General features: G+C 41.0%; 1 protein-coding gene across 1 annotated transcript; it reads left to right on the forward strand.

Moving 5' to 3' along the window:
- The first annotated feature begins 752 nt into the window (after positions 1–752).
- LOC145459972 (uncharacterized) lies at positions 753–20,532 on the forward strand. The gene is made up of 7 exons (XM_080338416.1): positions 753–1,585; positions 1,848–1,962; positions 8,458–8,609; positions 8,725–8,815; positions 15,521–15,672; positions 15,786–15,876; positions 20,361–20,532. The coding sequence occupies exons 1-7, from the start codon at positions 1,528–1,530 to the stop codon at positions 20,530–20,532; spliced, it is 831 nt and encodes a 276-aa protein (XP_080194542.1). The 5' UTR covers positions 753–1,527.
- Positions 20,533–20,592: the final 60 nt, after the last annotated feature.

A 20,592-nucleotide genomic window follows, 5' to 3' on the forward strand; every position in this document is an offset into this window, starting at 1 on the left:
GCAGATGAGAGTGGAAAAGAGAGAAGTAGATGGTTCGTAGCACTGATCTGGAAACCAAAGATTGGAGACGGGTCATTATTCCCACACACCGAGCTAGTTTTGATATTGTGCATTCAATATGCTGCTTCCAAGACAATTTGGAATCAATGGTGACGCCGAGATATTTTGCTGAGTCACATGTTGAGATTTGTTTATGATTGATGTTCACAGTGAAATTATGACTGGCATTATTTAAAACGAGCATCTCGGTCTTATCTGCATTCTGCTGCATAACTTGTTGTTTGTGGTATCGGTAGCGAGTATAGGAACCCGTTGTACACTCTGCTCAATATCAATGTAGCAATACTCAGACTCCAAACACATTGTCCGGTCTGGCTAAGACCGTTAAGGCGTAAGCTTATATTCCTTGGTAAGTCCTCGTCGAAATTGTTGGCAAAGCGACGGAATGTATTGATTTTATGCAATTATTATATCCTTTGATTACCGCGGTTGATACATTTAGCGACGTTTAAAACGCCGATATGTACTTCAGCATTGTGGCATTATGTGGGCCGAATCTTCGCTAGGTATCGTGTACATTAATATAGCGCATATTAGGCTATCACTTCATTGAAAGAAAGGGTTGGAATTAGCAATATGACGTCACGTGACGTCACGAGGTTCACGTTCGTGTTCACACAGAACCTTTCAAAAAGGTTCGCGTTCACACGAACCTGAACCTTTCAGAGGTTCACACCATCCCTAGTAAATAGTATCGAAACCATAATTCTCGTTGATGAAATAACTTTCAGTAGCGAGGAGCGTGCAATTTCAGTACTCGAAAAATCGTATTTTGCTACTCGACTCGAATAATTAAAATAATTACTCGATTCAGATTCGAGTACTCGAATCATTGTGCCCAGCCCTAGTTACAATGCGACTTCATGGCCTGTGCTTATGATTGTTACGTCATACTTTCCCTTTTTGGGTTTGCTTTCAAATCTGTTTGAATGCCTTTAGTGTGCCGGTAACTCTTGAAAAGATCCAGACACCCGACTAATGCAATAAATATGTTTATTACAATGGATGTTGAATTGAAAGCTATATTCAAGTTCTGTACCACGAACTAGATATTCAAGAACTTTTTCATTGTAATCGTAATCGTTATCAACTACTTTCAGTTATTGCTGTAATCGTAATCATTTTCGAAATTGCGTGATTAAGAAGTAATGGTACAGTATTCGCAATCGATTACGTTCAGGAAGTAATCACCCCATGTCTGGTCCATAATATGTGCTGACGTAGGTAGACGTTTAATATAAAGTTTATTTCAACAATGTTTTCTCTGGTGCACTTACAGGACAACCTAAATTACGAAAGATACAATATCCAATTATAGCCACTTTTTGACTGGCTGGAACATCAGCTGACCACGGCAATTCGGGACTGCTGTACTTCTTTGGAATTGGATTGTTTTCTTTTACTATTTGGGAAAGTTCCTCTCTACCTACTAGTTTGCAGCGTCGATTTTGATCGTGCCAATCGACGATGCCGTCGCTGTATTTGCTGTACTTTGCACTAGTGATATCGACTGGAAGCATACAAGGTGAGTTAGTTTGTATATGCATCTCTACTTGGTTATATCTCTCATCTCGCCTCAACATATATTATTGAGGTGAGTTGCATTGTATAATGGTCACTCCTCAGTTATATCTTCTGTATCTACCGCAAATATGGTCATCATTCATCTGAAATTGAGCTTCTTCGCGTGAAAACCAATCCCGTCAATCAGTTGTCCGAACTCATGCTACATTAAACAATACAGTATACCTCATGAAAAATAATACCTTTATATAATACTTCACCAGGAAGAAAATGTGGAAAGTATCAATTCCAGTGTCACAGCGGGACAGGGACTATCCAGCCCCGAAAAGATGGGTGTATTCGTGCTTCTTTGTTTTGCGATGGGCATCGTGACTGCAGGTAAAGTCTCAGATTAACTGGATAGTCATTCTGTAACGATACCCTGCATGAAGAGAAATACAATAATAATTTTCAATTGAAATGTATATTCATATTGAAATGAACCCGAATATTTTCGGCTGACACTCGTCAGGGGTAATCGTCAGCAACTAGTAGAGAATTCGAAAGAACAGCGTATATCAACAATCGTAACACAAAATATGACGTCACCAGCACGAAATATCGAATTCGAGAGCGTTCAATGTACTATTTTTAGATGATACACGAACTCTTTTTGTTGACACAGCCTTGGCTGGTGTATTTTGATAAAAGTCGACTCCAAGGCACACAAATGAAAGTGTGAGCGACCCTTTCCGAGTATGCGAAATCTGTCGTCTCGATAATTTTTCGCACAGGCGGGATTATCCAACAAGTGTTTGCCAATTGCAGAATTTATGGCCTTTGATTGTTCCGCATCAATCTTGAGCGGGTGAGTTAAGGGTGAGCTTTTCACCGAGCGTGCTCTAATGAATCTAGGGACATGCTGATTTATGCGTTCCTGCGAGCGCTTTGACGTTCTTCCCACGTAGCCACAATCCCACTGACACTTAAATTCGTAAACTACATTGCTTTGCTGAAGAACGGGTAGCACGTCTTTACGTGGCTACGTGGGAAGACCGTCAAAGCGCTTGCAGGAACGCATAAATCAGCATGTCCCTAGATTCATTAGAACACGCTCGGTGTAAAGCTCACCCTTAACTCACCCGCTCAAGATTGATGCGGAACAATCAAAGGCCATAAATTCTGCAATTGGCAAACACTTGTTGGATAATCCCGCCTGGTCGAAAAATTATCGAGACGACAGATTTCGCATACTAGGAAAGGGTCGCTCACACTTTCATTTGTGCGCCTTGGAGCCGACTTTTATCAAAATACACCAGCCAAGGCTGTGTCAACAAAAAGAGTTCGTTTATCATCTAAAAATAGTACATTGAACGCTCTCGTATTCGACATTTCGTGCTAGTGACGTCATATTTTGTGTTAAGATTGTGGATATACGCTGTTCTTTCGAATTATCTACTAGTTGCTGACGATTACCCCTGACGAGTGTCAGCCGAAAATATTCGGGTTCATTTCAATATGAATATACTATTCAATTGTATATTGAAGTTCTGTACCTCAAAGAAGCTGTTCAAACAATAATTTTGAAAATGAGGCAATAAAATCATGTATTTTGTCCGTACAGTTTCAATGCTGTTTGACGCTCAACGGTCCATCGCGTAAACGTTAAGTAGCCCACTACTCTTTCCATATTCGAACACACCCGCGCGGATAAAATTTTAGAATACGATAGGATAGTTAAAAGCCAGTTTACGATACGGTAGGTTAAAAAATCTTTTCCGAGCCATATTGACTGTGATGAAACATGTCGCGTATTCGCGTCTTCGCGTCTTCGAGTGGCTCAGCATGTATTCCGTCATCGTGGTTCCACGAGCTGCAAGGAAGCAAGTATCGTATTAATCACTTGCGTTCAGAGGAACCGCTTCATTGTCCCATAATATATTCACGAAACCACATACGTAGCATCGTTTCCACTCGAATTGTATACCTATTCTTTGAAATAAATGCACGATAGATACGAATACGGTCCACTGAGCTTAATGCGGGCACTTTGGGTCCGATCACTTTGAACCGAATTAAGCAGATACAGGGCTCCATAGCCAACAAAATATAGTGCCCTTGTGTAATCAGTGAATTGCAGCTGCGCCATGCTGCAGCATTTGGTACTTACCGCGAAAAACGCGCAAAAATGACACCTTCAGATTTGCTGTGTTGTACAGTATTTCGATACAAAATGATTCACGAAATATAGTTAGATACTGATGTATTTTGTGACACACACATGTTGAGATAAAATAGTGCATAATTCTTAAGAGACAGTTGTAAGCCTTGCAACAAGGGCCGAAAAAAGTCTTTTCAATTGATAAATTTTTACCTTATATAAACCTTATATCCTAGCGACGGGTCCGACGAGACGAGACACTACAGAAATGAATACGCACAAAACGACATATTTTTTCGACGTAAATTCGCCCATCCGACGTTTTTGTAGTGTGCGACTCACCGCTCCCTTTTACGAAGTTCCAACACGATCTCTGGAACAGTAAGACTCCAATGAATAAAAGAATATGGGCATGGTGTTATTGGACATTTTAGTCGAAAAACACCATAAATACCGCAAACAACAACAACAACAACAACAACAGCCTTTAACTATTGAATATATCGGATATAGCAGTGGTTCTCAACCTTTTTGTATTCGTGGACCCCTTTTGTACCGTGACGGACCCCCGCGGACCCTCTCAAGTTTTAGTTCGAATTTAGCTCAATTATCGTTCAACAGTATTGTGTAAATATCAAGTCAAGGCTAGTGATAAACGGCAACCAAATAGCCACTCCTGAAAATAATATCATACTATATGTAGAAATATGGGTAGACTTGCATTATTTCGAAGGGGCTTTGCAGCTGAATTTTTCATTTCCTGAAATATATGGTCGTGTCTTGAAAATTCACGACTTCGATTTGCTATGAACGGGTGCGGAAACCCATTTCCACAAAGGTCGCTGGCGGCCTGACGCTTCAGACGACACCTTAAAACAAGATCGCAACTTATATGGCACCGAAATTGAGAAAAAGATTTTTCAATGAAGTTATCACTTCCAAACTGGTCATGTCTATATAGCAGCTCATATTCAAGATATTCTGGAATAGTGGTTATGTATTGTATATCCGACTCAAGATGGGTGAAGGCCTGAAGGGTCACTTTCAGAAGTAGTCAAAGTAGTCGAAAAAGCTACTTAAGTACGAGTAGAAGTACTTCTTCCATAAGCAACTTAAAACTACTTGAAGTAGAAGTAGAATTTACTGACTTTAAATCGACTGAAGTAAGTAACTAGCTTTGAAAACGATCGTAATTCGTTCGCATGGACTGTCTGAAGCTGCAAATTGAGCTATGCGAAAGGTGTAGACCTTGATTCATATTAATACATACCAGGATGTATCCAATATTCGACAGCATAAGCATCCGTCCACATCATGGGATGAAAATTATAGTATTGATATGGAAATGCGATACTAATCCTCTCCTCACTCGAACAGCCTGTTTTAAGTATGGCGTCCTCCCCCATATTATAAGGTCGGTAGTTTAGTCGAAGAGAAATGCGGCGAAGTTGTAGCAGATGCGGTGTAAACACTTTGCGCGATTAGTAAACGCTAATAAAAAATATGATGGATCGTAAAAATGCTATATTATGTAGCTTCATTTCCGGAAATGAAAGGCATTTTAGTACAGTTGCTTTTACACTTCAACATGTATGTTCTTCAGACATGAGAACTGGAACTAATTAGAACTCAAAGTACGATACAGGGAATTGAAAGAAAAATATAAATACTACATCTAAAAGCGGAAAATGTATTTCATATCCTTATTCCGGAAATTTTCAAAGGTGGTATGCTAAAAGAGCTCGAAAGCTGAAAGAAAGTCAGTTCACTTTACCAGACCAGGACACGCCATGGACTGCACGATTACGATATGATAAGTGTATGCCAGTGTTGGGATGACTCGAGTCACCTTTTTCGTATGACTTGACTTGACTCTAGTCACTTTGCCATAATGACTTGACTCGGCGTATCAGAAATGTGAATTGACTCGTGACTCGGAGCAAAATTCACGAGTTAATTTCAAGTCATCAAGTAATCGGTATCGATAAAAATCTCTGTATCATGCATATGGTCGGACTGTTCGCGAAATGCTGGTGTAACCCGTGAGAGCGACCAATCTTCCAATGATCGTGGGTTTTACTGTACCTCCCATTCTTATCTCACAAATAAATTGACCGCAAACGAAATGATCGAAGCTTACAGATTACGTTGTCGTAAACTAGTACAGAAAAGTAATTTAATAGCAAAATGTCTATTTCTGTACTTTGTTCTTACCTTGACCAAACCTCCAGTTTTATTGAAATTGAATTCAAATATAGTTTTAAGAGCATATGTCCTCTTTTTTGACTTTTTTGAAAGTGTCCTCGGAGGACGCCCTTTTGTGCTATTTTTTGTGAATTTTGGTCATATTCATAGTAAAATACGACTGAGATGCCGTAAATCAGCACCGAAGTGACGCTCCGGCGGGTATTTCGGGAGGTGAGTGGAAAGTTGTCCTTTTCTTACTCAACCACTTGATAAAGTGAAGGAAAAAACATTATTTTGGTCGCTGGCGAAAACGTTGACCTTTTTTTAGTCAACCGACCACAAAGTGGGAAAAATTTACCATATTTTGGGAATTCTCATACGGTTTTGGAAGTCTCAAAATTCTGAAAAATTGTCCTCTTTTCAGATTTCCAAAATATGGTAACCCTAGTTTATATAGTCCTCAAATATTAGCGTGCTCGAATTGTATCATACCAATTTGTAAATGGGTAATGTATGGTCATCTTATCAATTCGTTTCTCTATTCTCTATTTTGGCAGGTAACTATAAACTGAGGCTTTGCAATTACTTACATAGTTTAGCAGTTCTACGTATATGTGAGCGATACAGTGCCTTATTGCATGTATATTTAACTCTATATTCGTTCATTGGTTCAGAATCAATGACCACTCAATCTGTATTTCAGACAGCTAGCAAAATACAATGACGTAGCCTAATCATGCCTCGTACTTCAAAAAGGCAACTTGACTTGAATTGTGATTTGACTCGTGACTTGACTTGACTTGACTCGACTTGACTCGAGTCACCTCCAAAATACGAGTGACTTGACTTGACTCGAGTCACTTTTGAAAATCGATTGACTTGACTTGACTCGAGTTAAAATGTGCAATGACTCGAGATGACTGGTGACTCGAAGGTAGTGACTTGATCCCAACACTGTTACGCTAGATTGCGAAACATCAGTTTCGAACGTTATGATGTGTCATATATACCGTGATGAAATTTTTCACACGGGCGATAATGCGATGTGAATGGAACCACGCAACCCGCTAGCGAATTTATATTCACCTATGTTTTCGTGAAATCATGCTGGTAACTCCATATCCAATGTGCGCGAAACGCGACGAGAATTCTTGGCTCTACTAAATTTATGAAAATTATATATTGATACTCTGTCAAAACAGCACCGAAATTCCACATTCTATCTTCCTGGTTGGAGGATTGAACTACTTCCACTTGACAAACAGAAAATAGCGAAAAGTAAGAAAGCAGATCACAAAATATAACGAGGTAGAAGTAGAAGTAGCGGGGAATTGGATCTACTTGAATAAGTACCCAAGTATCGGAAAACTACTTGAGTACTTAAAAAGTAGAAGTACTTCGTTACTGGCCATGACCAGCTCTGGTCACTTTTCTAACTTGGCAGGCGCTACGGGGCGCGTGATTGGAATATTGAAATATAAATAACTTGCAAAATGTTCGACGATGCTGCGTCATTGAATACAACGACATGCTCCAACACCGGCGACATAGATATATTTAGTAAATATAATGTTGAAACGTGATGAAAATGATAAGGTTTTGATATTAATTCCGTATTATGAGCCACACCGGATATTTAGATATGCTTAACAACTACCAAGAAAACCACGTTGGTCGGAATGATGTGAACGTGAGGTTCACGTTACCGATCTGTGCATGAACCTCACAAATTTAGAATTTAACGCTCACAAATAACCTTTGGTGTAATTTCGAGGTCGAGCCGAATAGTTGACCTTTACAATTACAGTTTGTACGCTCATTTTCGGTTCTCAATATTCCAGGGTGGTGTGGTGGGGGGAGGGGGTGGATATGGGGGCGATGATCGGTGTTGTGCTTGAAAATGGGGTGATGAGTCGAAAAGGTTGGTAACCACTGGACTGGCATAAGCACGAGATCCATCTTGATTTGATATATTTATTGTATATTAAAAAACAAATTCGTGAGATGTTCTCTACCTCTATCTAAATACATCCATATCCAACGAATTGACATTAAGATTAATTTCGCACGAAGTGGACTGTGAATATTATAGCGAATCAATGCGACTTCTGCTGTTTTCTTTCAGATAGCCATTTCGAAATTCGAGGATTCACCTTCAACACTATAATCTTATTGATCGGTGCGAAACGCAACAGCGTGGTACGAGTTTCGTAATTACAACTGAGCTTTTAGATATCGGGAACGCAATCGGTATTTCAGTAGAACAGGATTTAGATTTCGAACTCCAACCACCTCTCGTAGCCTATGCTACTGCAACCGACCACAACGGATATATTCCGGCTACTTATCCCCCCGGTTTACGTCATCAAGTATCTCATTACACATAGATACAGGAAGCTCCAGTCCATCGCAGTGGTACATAGCCCACATCTTTGTTTTAATCCTTCTGCCTGATGGAAAAAAAAAAACAAGCTTCAAATCTAACAACAATAACAACCATTATCTTAAAATATAGCGTATACAGTTTTAAAGTTTATATATTTTAGCGATCGGTCCGACGAGATGCGGAGAAATTTCAGCAGCAATGATTATGCACCAAACGCCACATTTTGTCGACGTGAACATCGGAGCCGCGAAATGTATATAGTGTGCGCGCTACCACCATATCTGGAACCGTTTCAAGAAGATCTTTGTGATGGTATGACTTTTTCAAGTTGAATGAACGTTTACTCTAAGCCAGCAGAATTGAAATCACATCATTCTCAATATATGTTTTAATAATTCTACATTAGCATTTGTCAAATTCGTTGTAGGTTCGTCATGCAGAAGCGACGAGTTCGCGTGTGCCGATGGTTCAGCATGCATTCCGTCGTCGTGGTTTTGTGATGGACACGCGACTTGCAGGTAAACAAGTATTGCAGTAATCGCTTGCGTTCAGTTCAGTTTCATTTTCCCATAATATTTTCATGCATGTGTAGCATGGTCTTCTCTCGAAATACAGACTCAATATTTTTCCGATATAAAGGCGTCACGTTTCGCTTTCAAAGCCTAACATCCCTTGCGTAAACCACTTCATACGACCACAACGGTCATATTTCAACTACTAGTCGGACCTGATTGCCTGAAACCAATGATGGAGTGATAACCAAGGCACCCCTCAGACTGGCTAAAGGCTATCCCAGGACAACGGCTGAGAACCAATATTCTAGACTAGTGATTGTTACTTTTTTGTCACCATCCTCATCTATGATATATTTATTGTATCGTAAATCGAAATTCGTGCGATGTTCTTTATTGTATAACTTATTTATGGAGTGATATCGGGAGCAAATATTTAAAAAAAGCGCTTTACACTCTGCTCAATGACGGAAAGGACGGAAAGGACGTAGTTTATTTTTGTCCTTGATGTTTTTGCGGCATATACACCGACTCATGATACGCATACACACGATCTGCGCATATGCATACCATGAGTGCATGATGTGCATATGCCGCTGGACAAGGAAGTGCAGATATAGCTTTTACGACTTTCTAAGTCATGCACCATCCCTCCTTGCTGTCCCAGTAATGCATGAGCGCCAAGCAGGGAAGCCATGGATACCAGTGTTATTAATCAGGTCTTTGGTCTGACCCGGCCGGGAATCGAACCCACGACCTACCGATCAAGAAGCCGGACGCTTAACCATTACGCTATCTTGATATTGTAACAATAGTCAGACGTCAAATATATTGTCCGGTCTGGTCTAGACCGTTAAGGCGTAAGCTTATATATCTCTGCCTCAACGAAATTGAAGGTAAAGTCGTGGAAGATATCGTTTTTATGGAATTTTTATAGCATTTGATTGCTCCAGTTGGTACATTTGGTGACGTTTAAAAAGTCAGCAAGTACCTCAGCATTGTGGCTCGAGTCGTCGCTAGGTATGTTATATGTCACTTCACTGAAATGTAAGGTTAACATTAGCAATATGACGCTACGTGACGTCGTAGGTTCACGCTCGCGATCACACAGAACCAGGGCTTTGGAGCAGCCGTAGATGTGCATTGCTCCAGCTCCGGCTCCGGAGCTTTCTTCTATTATACACTAGCTCCGGGTCCTGCTCCGGAGCCGCATTATTACCACTGCTCGGCTTCAGCTCCGGCTCCGGCTCTGTGAACTATCGAAGGTACCTGTGTTTGACTTGGGTGGGCAACCCGCGGCCTGCTGGCCATATGTGGACTGCGACAAGGTTTTGAGTAGCCCGCGAGTTAATTTCTCATTATAATATCGAAATCTTGTTATATTATTGAAAATGAATTGCACAGATTGTGAACTTGCAAGGCCAACCAAACATATGATTAGTCTGGTCGCAACACTTGAGATGTTGATGACTAAAATATCAGTTCTGACGCATTGGCAGATCCCAGGGTCCAGTCATATTTCAAGTAAATCGTCGTACATTTCAATAAACTAGAAGAGTAGTAAAATTTTTCTTTCCGCTTCGCGTGTTTAATTGTCACACGATTTCTTGCTGTGTAGCCTACCCCCTCCTGAAAATGAAAAACGCCTGATTTAGCCGATTGAGTCTAACTATATTCGCAATTACGAGAGAAAGTCTTCTCGGGTTTGCGCTCGCAGAAAGATCGTCGACGATGAAACGTAGGCACAAAATGATGGTCGTATATTAGCGGAAATCTAGGATATCGATATGTCTAGATGCCGAATAGTCCTGTCCTTGCAAACTGAGTTCAGAGGGCGGTATACAGTTGACCCGCAATATACTCAAGTAATAATAATGTTAACTTTGAAAATTTTACGTGTCTGGCGCGCCTAGTGAGCAGCGCACTCGTTCGTCAATTTCATGTGGCCCTTTAGCCGAAAAGGTTGGCCACCCCTGTTCTATATAGATTACTAATTTACCCGTAGGTTAGTTGTCTATAGTAATCTAGAGTCTGTCAGTCATCAGTAACATCGGATGCAGCAACGAAGACATAGGTGCAAGGTGCCGCCATGTCGGCCTGTGACGTCATAATGAATACTTGTCAATTGTCGATACCAACATAGTTGCACTAGAACGCACTTTACACCATGCCATTGCTGTGTACAGTATGAAAATTCTGATGCGGTGTTTTAACACTGGCACTGTACTCGTTAACATTAAGCCATACAGCTCAATTCAATCTTTAAATAAACGATTATCATTCAAATGTAACTATAGTAAGAGCAATATGGCGGAGATCACGACCTAATCAATAAAAATCGATTTGTACCAAATGGCCAATGACGTTCAATATTGATGCACTCGTTACCAGTCCCATTGAAACGAATCGAATAATCGAATAAAACACTGTGCCATGCACATTGCGCCATGCCCATAACGAATTAAACTATGCAGTATGCACATTGCACAATGCACATTCACAAGTCACAGTGAGCGATAATCCGGGAATACCAGAGTATCAAGCAGACATCAAGAATGAATTTACGAAACAGATGATTACAAATTGAAAATCGCGTATCATATCAGTAATTTGTCTCCAACATAAATACCCTGGGGTTCTGACATCGCATTGAGTCGCTCGCACCGCGACAATTGTTCGCTGAGTGCAACGGCGTTTTGGGTTACTCTTCTGCCATCCCCTCTTCACGCTCGAAAATCCATACCGGAGTGAATGACGATCATGCGCAGTAAGGAATTTCAATTCGCATGCATGATTGCATGCATACTCACTAACACTGTCCAATTTCGCGTCCCGAGTAACGAGCTATCTCGAAAGAACGAGTATTTGCTCATCCGATTCATAGCAACAATGAGATGGAATTTCACGGCTCGTGCTCGTCATATCAACTTGTGCATTGTGCAACGAAATCACGTTTTTATCCTCTCACCCATTTCGCGTACTACATAGTGATCATTATTTTCGAACCGTACAGTTGGCCAACAAGGTTGTGCTGATGATGAATTTGCGGGTATGCCGAATACCCATAATATTCACAGGCATACCGAGGTTCGGCATTCATGTATGAAAATTGAACATTGAACATATGACTGCTCTGCTGTTAAATCCCCAGGAACATGGTTAGTCGGTTAAGGTAGCGCCAAAGAGAAAAAGATTCTTAATTTCGCGAAGGCCTGCTGTTGAATTATGTGAACTCCGCAAATATGGTTGTTGCATATATAATAGCATCATATGAAATACGTCGGAGCCGAAGCTACCCCTCAAATAACTAGCTCCAGCTCCGGTTCCGTCTGAATTTTATATAGAGCTCCGGCTCCGGCTCCATCTCCGGTAAAAAGGCCCGGCTTCGGGGCTCCGGCTCCGGCTTCGGCTCCAAAGCCCTGCACAGAACCCTTCAAAAAGGTTCGCATCACATGAACCTGAACCTTTCAGCGGTTCGCGCCATCCCTACTTATTAAGTCCCGAGCTAAATGCGCTGCCTAAGGTGGTGGATACATTGGTACTGGAGGCTCTTCAAAATTATCTGGACGAAACAAGAAGTTTTCTATAAATTCATTAAATCATGCCACGTATATTGACTACTTATCAATATGATTTTGCTTTCGTCCACATCAGTGGTTCCCAACCGGTGGGGAATTCATTGGTTTCTAGTGGGAAATAGACACATTTGTTAAGCATAATATACAGGATAGTCTACATATTTACGGAGACACATGCGCGATTACCGTTGCCAGTTAACTGCTCTGGAATGCATGTATCGAAAATTATAAATTGGAAGTGTTCTCGGAGCAATGTTCCCTCTAAGCGGCGCACGTGCGCAAATGCGCAGTGCTGAAACGGTCTCTGCGCACAGAAAATCTACGCTGCGCACAAAAAATCAGAAATCATGTTGTTTTTTTATAGTTGTTGCGCACTGTTGTCCAATGGACCACGCAGGCGCACAGATTCGTGAAAATTAAGATGGAACATTGCCAGGGCCAAATAGTGTTATCACTGAAGTCTGAAACCGAGGTACAAGTGCGTCCCGCAAAGGTAACTATTGCGCTCCGTGAAGAAATGAGAGTTCACAATCACCTGCGCCTCACGGAGGATATTTTTTTAGTATATGGTCTCGTATGCGCGAGCGATACTGATATCATTTCAATAGCGCATTATTTTCTGGGAATGGCGAAATAACATGGTTTAATAAAGTTATAAATAACAATGGGCTAGCTCGAAGTTAATCTGCGAGAAATTAACGAATGATAGTCTTCTCCGCGTGGCATGAACATTGCGTAAGATTTACTCAGGACCGTAACTTTCGCACCCCAAACCCCCCAATTGGAGAGGCCGAGCTTGAAGGGGGTCCAAAATGATTTCGAGAATTAACATAAATCATGGTGTATTTTTTGAAATTTTTCAGGAATTTTTTTTCGCGCTACGCGCGTTTTATTATTGTGAGATATCTGATTATTGGGTACCCTTTCCCAACAAAAATTAGGCATGATTTATAGAAATGGGCAGTTGGGCGTCGGCCATTACCGCACCATGACGCGCCAAGACATATGAAGTTAAAGGCTATGTAACATGCGAATCGAATGCGAAAGAAGTGCGCCAGAACGATCAGCAGCAAGAAAACCTTGGTCGAAAAAGACTGCCCCGGTGCTGACCGAAAACTTCGATATATACAAATATATGTGTAATTGTTCATGTACATGGGCGCCTAAATGGCTGGCGCTAAATGTTCCTGTCCTGGCGATCCGAGTCCCACAACAAGACAAATGACATATCGAGGGAACATTACTTTCCAGTTAAGAAATACCAATTTGAAATCGTGTACGTCTTTTACTTTAGTACATTTTGGCGATTTCAATATCTTTTGACATAGCAGATAGGGGGTCACGAAATAGCATCATGTAACGAAGTCATTATATCAACGGGTACGCCCGAAGATGTTTTATTATTATTTAGAGGGCCTATCTATTCCAACACACCTCACTGGATCAGCTCTACCGGTAAATCTGATTATGTGAGCAGGGAGAGGAAAAAATTGATAGCAATATATATGCAATTCCCGATCATATTGGCCGATGCAATCATGAATTATAGAATTTTTTTCGCGCTTCGCGCGTTTAGGGACGCTACTACTAAATGGGCACCCAATGTACATGATAAGTACCGAAAGAAGCCTAGAGTAGTAGGGGGGTCTGGGGGGCGAAGCCCCCAAGTATTCAGTTTTATCACCCTATTGGAGGGTGGTTGCGCACTGTTGTCCGAGGGCCTGCGCAGTGAGTTGGCGTGTTTGCGCAGACTCTTGAAAAATTAGAGGGAACATCGCCTCGGAGGATGCCTAAATGTCCTCTTTTTGGGGAATTTGTCCTGTTTTACTCTGAAGGCGATTTAAATGCCGCAAAAAATGCGACTCTGACACGGCGAACGTCAGATTTTCGTAAAAACCCAGGAGCCGATTCAAAGGAATGATCTTTTTTTAGTCAACACAATACTATCGGCTCGAATTTTTTTTTCAAAATCACCAGTTTTTTTGGAGTTTCAAAAATTCATAAAAAGTGTCCTCTTTTTAGGATCTCAAAATGTGGTAACCCTATCTCAAAGGGTATATATGAGTTTTGGGTATAGTGGGGAATGAAGACTCGCAATAAATCTGAAGTGGCGAATGAAGACAAAGAGGTTGGGAACCACTGGTCCACATGAAGCTCTTGACATCATATATGGGATTACTAATCCTACCTTACATGCACTGTAAAACTTTCACCTATAGCAGCGTTTCTTAGCTTTCACAAACCTTACTAATATGCAAGTCTATGGGAACTCCCAATTTTTGCTGAGTCATAAAAGCAAAAATCAGCATAATACACATCTAAATATCTCCATATCAAATAAAATAATATAAAGATTAATTTTTTACAAATTGAGCGGTGAATATTCTAATTAATAATGTGACTTCTGCTGTTCTCTTTCAAATGGCAATTCAGAAATGAGAGAATTCACCTTCAAAATTGAATTTATATAAATCGGTTGAAACTAGAAACGTAACAGCGTGCTACAAGTTTTCTAATTGTCACTGAGCTTATAGATATTGGATACGAAATCGGTATTTCAGTAGGACAGGGTTTCGATTTCGAACTCCAACCGCTTCTCGTAGCCTACGCTACTGCATACCACCACAACTGTTATATTCCGGCTAATATTCTGGCCCTATTCCCGGAACCAATGATTAAGTGATAGCCAAGATGAGCATGTTATCGGAAATCATACGTAAAGGTAGATTGTGTTTTGATTTCTAGGGAAACCTGACACGGGCTCTAAGTGTGCCCGGGAACAACAGTTAAGAACCAATGTTCTACACCAGTGCTTTTCAATCTTATCGCGCATCAACCACTTTTACGCAGAAAAGCTTCATCTGCGCAACCAAGCGAAAGTTGTTATACGAATACATATGAAATGACTTGACAATATTTTGTTCAGATGAGCAACAAGTAGGGTACCGGTTTACGTCATGAAGTGTCTCATTACACATAGGTACAGGAAGCTCTCATCCATCGAAGTGGTGCGAATCCCACGTATTTGTTTTAATCCTCCTGCCTGATGGATAAAAAAAAACTTCAAAACTAACAGCGACAACCATTATCTTAAAAATATAGCGTATACAGTTTTAAAGTTTATATATTTTAGCGATCGGTCCGACGAGATGTGGAGAAATTTCAGCAGCAATGATTATGCACCAAACGCCACATTTTGTCGACGTAAACATCGGAGCCGCGAAATGTATCCAATGTGCGAGCTACCACCATATCTGGAACCGTTTGAAGAAGATCTTTGTAATGGTATGACTTTTTCAAGTTGAATGAACGTTTACTCTAAGCCAGCAGATTTGAAATCACATCATTCTCAATTTTTTTTAATAATTTTACATTAGCATTTGTCAAATTCGTTGCAGGTTCCTCATGCAGAAGCGACGAGTTCGCGTGTGCCGATGGTTCAGCATGCATTCCGTCGTCGTGGTTTTGTGATGGATATGTGACTTGCAGGTAAACAAGTATTGTAGTAGTCGTTTGCGTTCAGTTCAGTTTCATTTTCCCATAATATATTCACGCGGCGGTATGTGTAGCATGATCCTCTCTCGAAATAAAGAGTCAATATTTTTTCGATATAAAGGCGTCACGTTTCGCTTTCAAAGCCTAACATCCTTTGCGTAAACCACTGCATACGACCACAACAGTCATATTTCAACCACTAGTCGGGCCTGATTTCCTGAAACCAATAGTAGAGTGATAATCAAGGTGATTATAACATTGGAAATAATATGTGTGAGTTGAGTGTGTCTTGACCTTCAAGGCACCCCTCAGACTGGCTAAATTCTATCCCGGGAACAACGGCTGAGAACCAATGTTCTAGACCAGTGATTGTTACTGTTCTTGGCACCATCCGCATCAATGATATATTTATTGTGTCGTTAAATCCAAATTCATGCGATGTTCTCTATTGTATAACTTGTTTATGGGGTGATACCGGTAGCAAATATAAAAGATCGTTGTACACTCTGCTAAATGACAAATTAACAATAGTCAGACGACAAATATATTGTCCGGTCTGGTTTAAACCAGAGGTTCCCAACCTTTTTCTGAACCAGCCCCCCTTCATGATGGTGGAAAATTTCGCGCCCCCCTTATTGTCATATCACAAAATCCAATCAGGATGCTAGCAACCCCAACAAATTGTTTGATGGCATGGAAGGTTATAACTGTTGATGAGAGAATATAAAATATAAAATTCGGTGTATATATAGAAAAACACGCATGAATATGAGGTAAATCGCGCAAAGCGCGAAAAACGTTTTCTGTGGACCGCTTCTTCGCGCCCCCTCCAGAGCTTACTCGCCCCTCCCCCACCCCACAAGGGGGACTTTCCCCCCATATTGGGAACCACCGGTCTAGACCGTTAAGGCGTAAGCTTATATATCCCTGCCTCAGCGAAATTGATGGTAAAGTGGCGGAAGAAAATGTTATAGCATTTGATTGCTCTAGTTCAGTGGTTCTTAACCTTTTTTCCTCCAGCGCCTCCTTTCCAAACTTTCCGTGTTCTAGCGCCCCCACCCCATATTTTACGGACTGTAAAAAAAAACAATGGATACGAGGACGGGTCGTACCAGCACTTCTTCTTCCCCCTCGAAAAACGTTGGTCCTTGGCCCTGATAGGGTGATAAACCAAACTTCTATAGGGCTTACCCCAAGAACCTCGCGTCGCGTGATTTCTAGTTGAACAAAGTCTTATGTGGCCTGGTCGCCTAGGTGCGAACGCTTTTTATGATGGATGTACGAATCGTTCAATTGCAAATGGATGTATATATCGCTATAATTTGTTTTATCCTCTCAGCCCCCGTAACATGATTCATCGGTAGCGTTCAATGAGCTGTTGTCTTGGATTATGTACGGCACGTACTTAATAATTAAGCACATTCAGGCATGCCCGTTAGTACAATTACTTCGTTGAATGTTATTAGTTTGTGACCGTCTATCCGCTGGCTATATAGTCAAAAGATACTGGAATCGCATAGACGTATCTAAACTAAAATAAGCATACGATTCAAAATTGATATTTGTTAAATGGCAAATAATTTTTCTTTGATGGATATTATTTGACCTGAGGGGTTCAGATTGTCAATACCTGATAATTCGACAAGAGCTATTTAAGCACACATATTTATATCGAAATTTACTGTCAACATGAGGACAATTTTTCTCAGCGAAGGTTTTCTCACTGACGATGTTTTGGCACACTCTCGGAGTCCGATATTGACCGAAACTTCATATGTCTTTGGGCATCGCGGCGTGGTAATGGCTGACGCCGAATTGCCAATTTCTATTTTCGATAAATAGTGCGTATTTTTTCGTGGGGAAATGGTACCCAATAATCAAAAATTTGGCAACCGTAATTCGCGCGCAGCGCGAAAAAATGTACATAACTTGTATAAATCGTCAAAAATTGATGTGTAATTTATGAGATAATATATGTAGCAAACATCGTTGAAAAATTTCGAGATTTGGCATGTTTTGTCGAATGTTAATTTGCTCTGAAAACTCGTGATATGTTTTACTATATTACACCATCTACTGCGAAACCATTTTGCTTCAGCGCCCCCTTACCGCCCCCTGAGGTCAGCGCCCCCCATATCGCCCCCTGAGTGTTTCCGCCCCCTTCAAAATCCAAATCGCCCCTTGGGGGGGGGGGGGCGCTGGAGGAAACGTTAAGAACCACTGCTCTAGTTGATACATTTCTTGATGTTTAAAACGTCAGGAAGTATTTCAGCATTGTGGCACGAGTCGTCGCTAGATATCTTGCATGTCACTTCACTGAAATGTAAGGTTAAAATTAACAATATGACGCTACGTGACGTCGTAGGTTCACGCTTGCGTTCACACAGAACCCTTCAAAAGGGTTCACTTCACATTAACCTGAACTTTCTAGGGGTTCGCGTACCATCCCTAGTTATTAAGTCCCTAGCTATATGCGCTGTCTAAGGGGGAAGATACATTGATACCGGAGGCTTTTCAAGGTTATCTGGACGAACCAAGAAGTTATCTATAAATTCAATATATCGTGCCACGTATATTGACTACTTATCGATATGATTTTGCTTTTGTCCACATGAAGCGGCTTAACATCATATATGGCAGGGGCGGGCAACTTCTCCAGCCGGCGGGCCGGATATAGGAACATTAGGTACTTGGCGGGCCAGATTGCTGAATCGATACATTATTCGCCCATTTATCCACATATACGAGGAATAAATCGCTTTTAACAAATGAATTTTAACGACACCAATGTCACTTCAAAGCCGTTTCTCGCCGATAATGGCGAAGACAATGTGGATTTGAGAATAACATTGTCATGCAGGTGCCGCCATGTCTGCTTCTCTCTGATCAATCAACACACGGTGCAATCCCTAATTAAGATTTCAAGGCGTTCGATAAGACAGGTAACCCTGATTTACCAAGACATCAGTTCATTAGCGTTGAGTAGGTGACGAGATAGCGTCGTTGTTCAACTGTGTGGCCTAATTAATCTCGATATTGAATTCATGCGGCCCGCGTCCTCTATATACGAAATTTGAAAAGTGGACTGCGACCCGTTTTGAGTTGGCAACCCCTGGTATAAGCGGTGCCTTACAAAAGCCTAGAAGTGTGCAGTGCTACAAGTCGGCGGGTACAGAATCAAAAATAAGAAATATCAGCCTGGTGTAAATGACCATGGTAGTTGACAAAAATCATGATTACCACAGACGACATTGTGGTTAAGTGCATCGTAAATGCCGATAATGCAAGTCTTCTCGCTTCGACGAACTTACGCGTAAGCTCCACTCTCGCAACGCTGCGCGTGCGCATACACGTTTATAATTGCATACAGTCACTAAAATTTGACGTAGGATGCAAGTAGTGGGGGATCTTGGGCAGACTGGGGCCGCGGGCCCATTATAATATGAGACGGAAAACTTTCCGCGAGCGGACAAAATCCCTTCGCGGGCCGTATGTTGCCCGCCCCTGATATATGAGATTACTAAACCTACCTTATATGCACTGTAAAACTTACACCCAGCAGCGATTCTTAGCCTTCACAAACCATGCCAATATGCAAGCCTATGGGATCTCAAAATTTTCGCTAAGTCATAAAAACAGAAATCCAGCACAATACACATCTAAATATCTCCATATCCAATAAAATAATATAAAGATTATTTTTTCAGAAATTGAACGGTGAATATTTTAGTGAATCATTGTGACTTCTGATGTTATCTTTCAAATAGCAATTCAGAAATGCGAGGCTTCACCTTCAAAATTGTATTTGTATTGATCGGTCGAAACTCGAAATGTCAGAGCGTGCTACAAGCTTCCTAATTGCCACTGAGCTTATAGATATTAGATACGGAGTCAGTATTCCAGTAGGACAGGGTTTCGATTTCGAACTCCAACCGTCTCTCGTAGCCTACGCTACTGCATATCACCACAACAGTTATATTCCGGCTAATATTCTGGCCCTATTCCCGGAACCAATGATAAAGTGATAGCAAAGATGACTATGTTATCGGAAATGATACGTATAAGTTGATGGTGTTTTGGTCTCTAGCGAATCCTGACACGGGCTCCAAGAGTGCGTGGGAACAAAAGTTAAGGACCAATGTTCTAGACCAGGATTTTCAATCTTATCGAGCATCAACCACTTTCTTGCCAAAAAATCTTCATCCGCGCAACCAACCGAAAGTTGTTATATAAATAGATATGAAATGACTTGGCAATATTTTCTTCAGATGAGCAACAAGTAGGGTACTGGTTTACGTCATCAAGTGTCTCATTACACATAGGTAGAGGAAGCTCCAGTCCATCGAAGTGGTGCATAGCCAACATCTTTCTTTTAATCCTTCTGTCTGATGGATAAAAAAAAACAAGCTTCAAAACTAACAACAACAACCATTATCTTAAAATATAGCGTATACAGTTTTAAAGTTTATATATTTCAGCGATTGGTCCGACGAGATCTGGAGAAATTTCAGCAGCAATGATTATGCACCAAACGCCACATTTTGTCGACGTAAACATCGGAGCCGCGAAATGTATCCAATGTGCGCGCTACCACCATATCTGGAACCGTTTGAAGAAGATCTTTGCGATGGTACGACTTTTTCAAGTTGAATGAACGTTTACTCTAAGCCAGCAGAATTGAAATCACATCATTCTCAATATGTTTTAATA

The sequence above is a fragment of the Botryllus schlosseri genome, unplaced genomic scaffold (assembly GCF_051294905.1).
Source record: "Botryllus schlosseri isolate E-star unplaced genomic scaffold, Bs_hap1 Bs29a, whole genome shotgun sequence".
Lineage (NCBI taxonomy): Eukaryota > Metazoa > Chordata > Ascidiacea > Stolidobranchia > Styelidae > Botryllus > Botryllus schlosseri.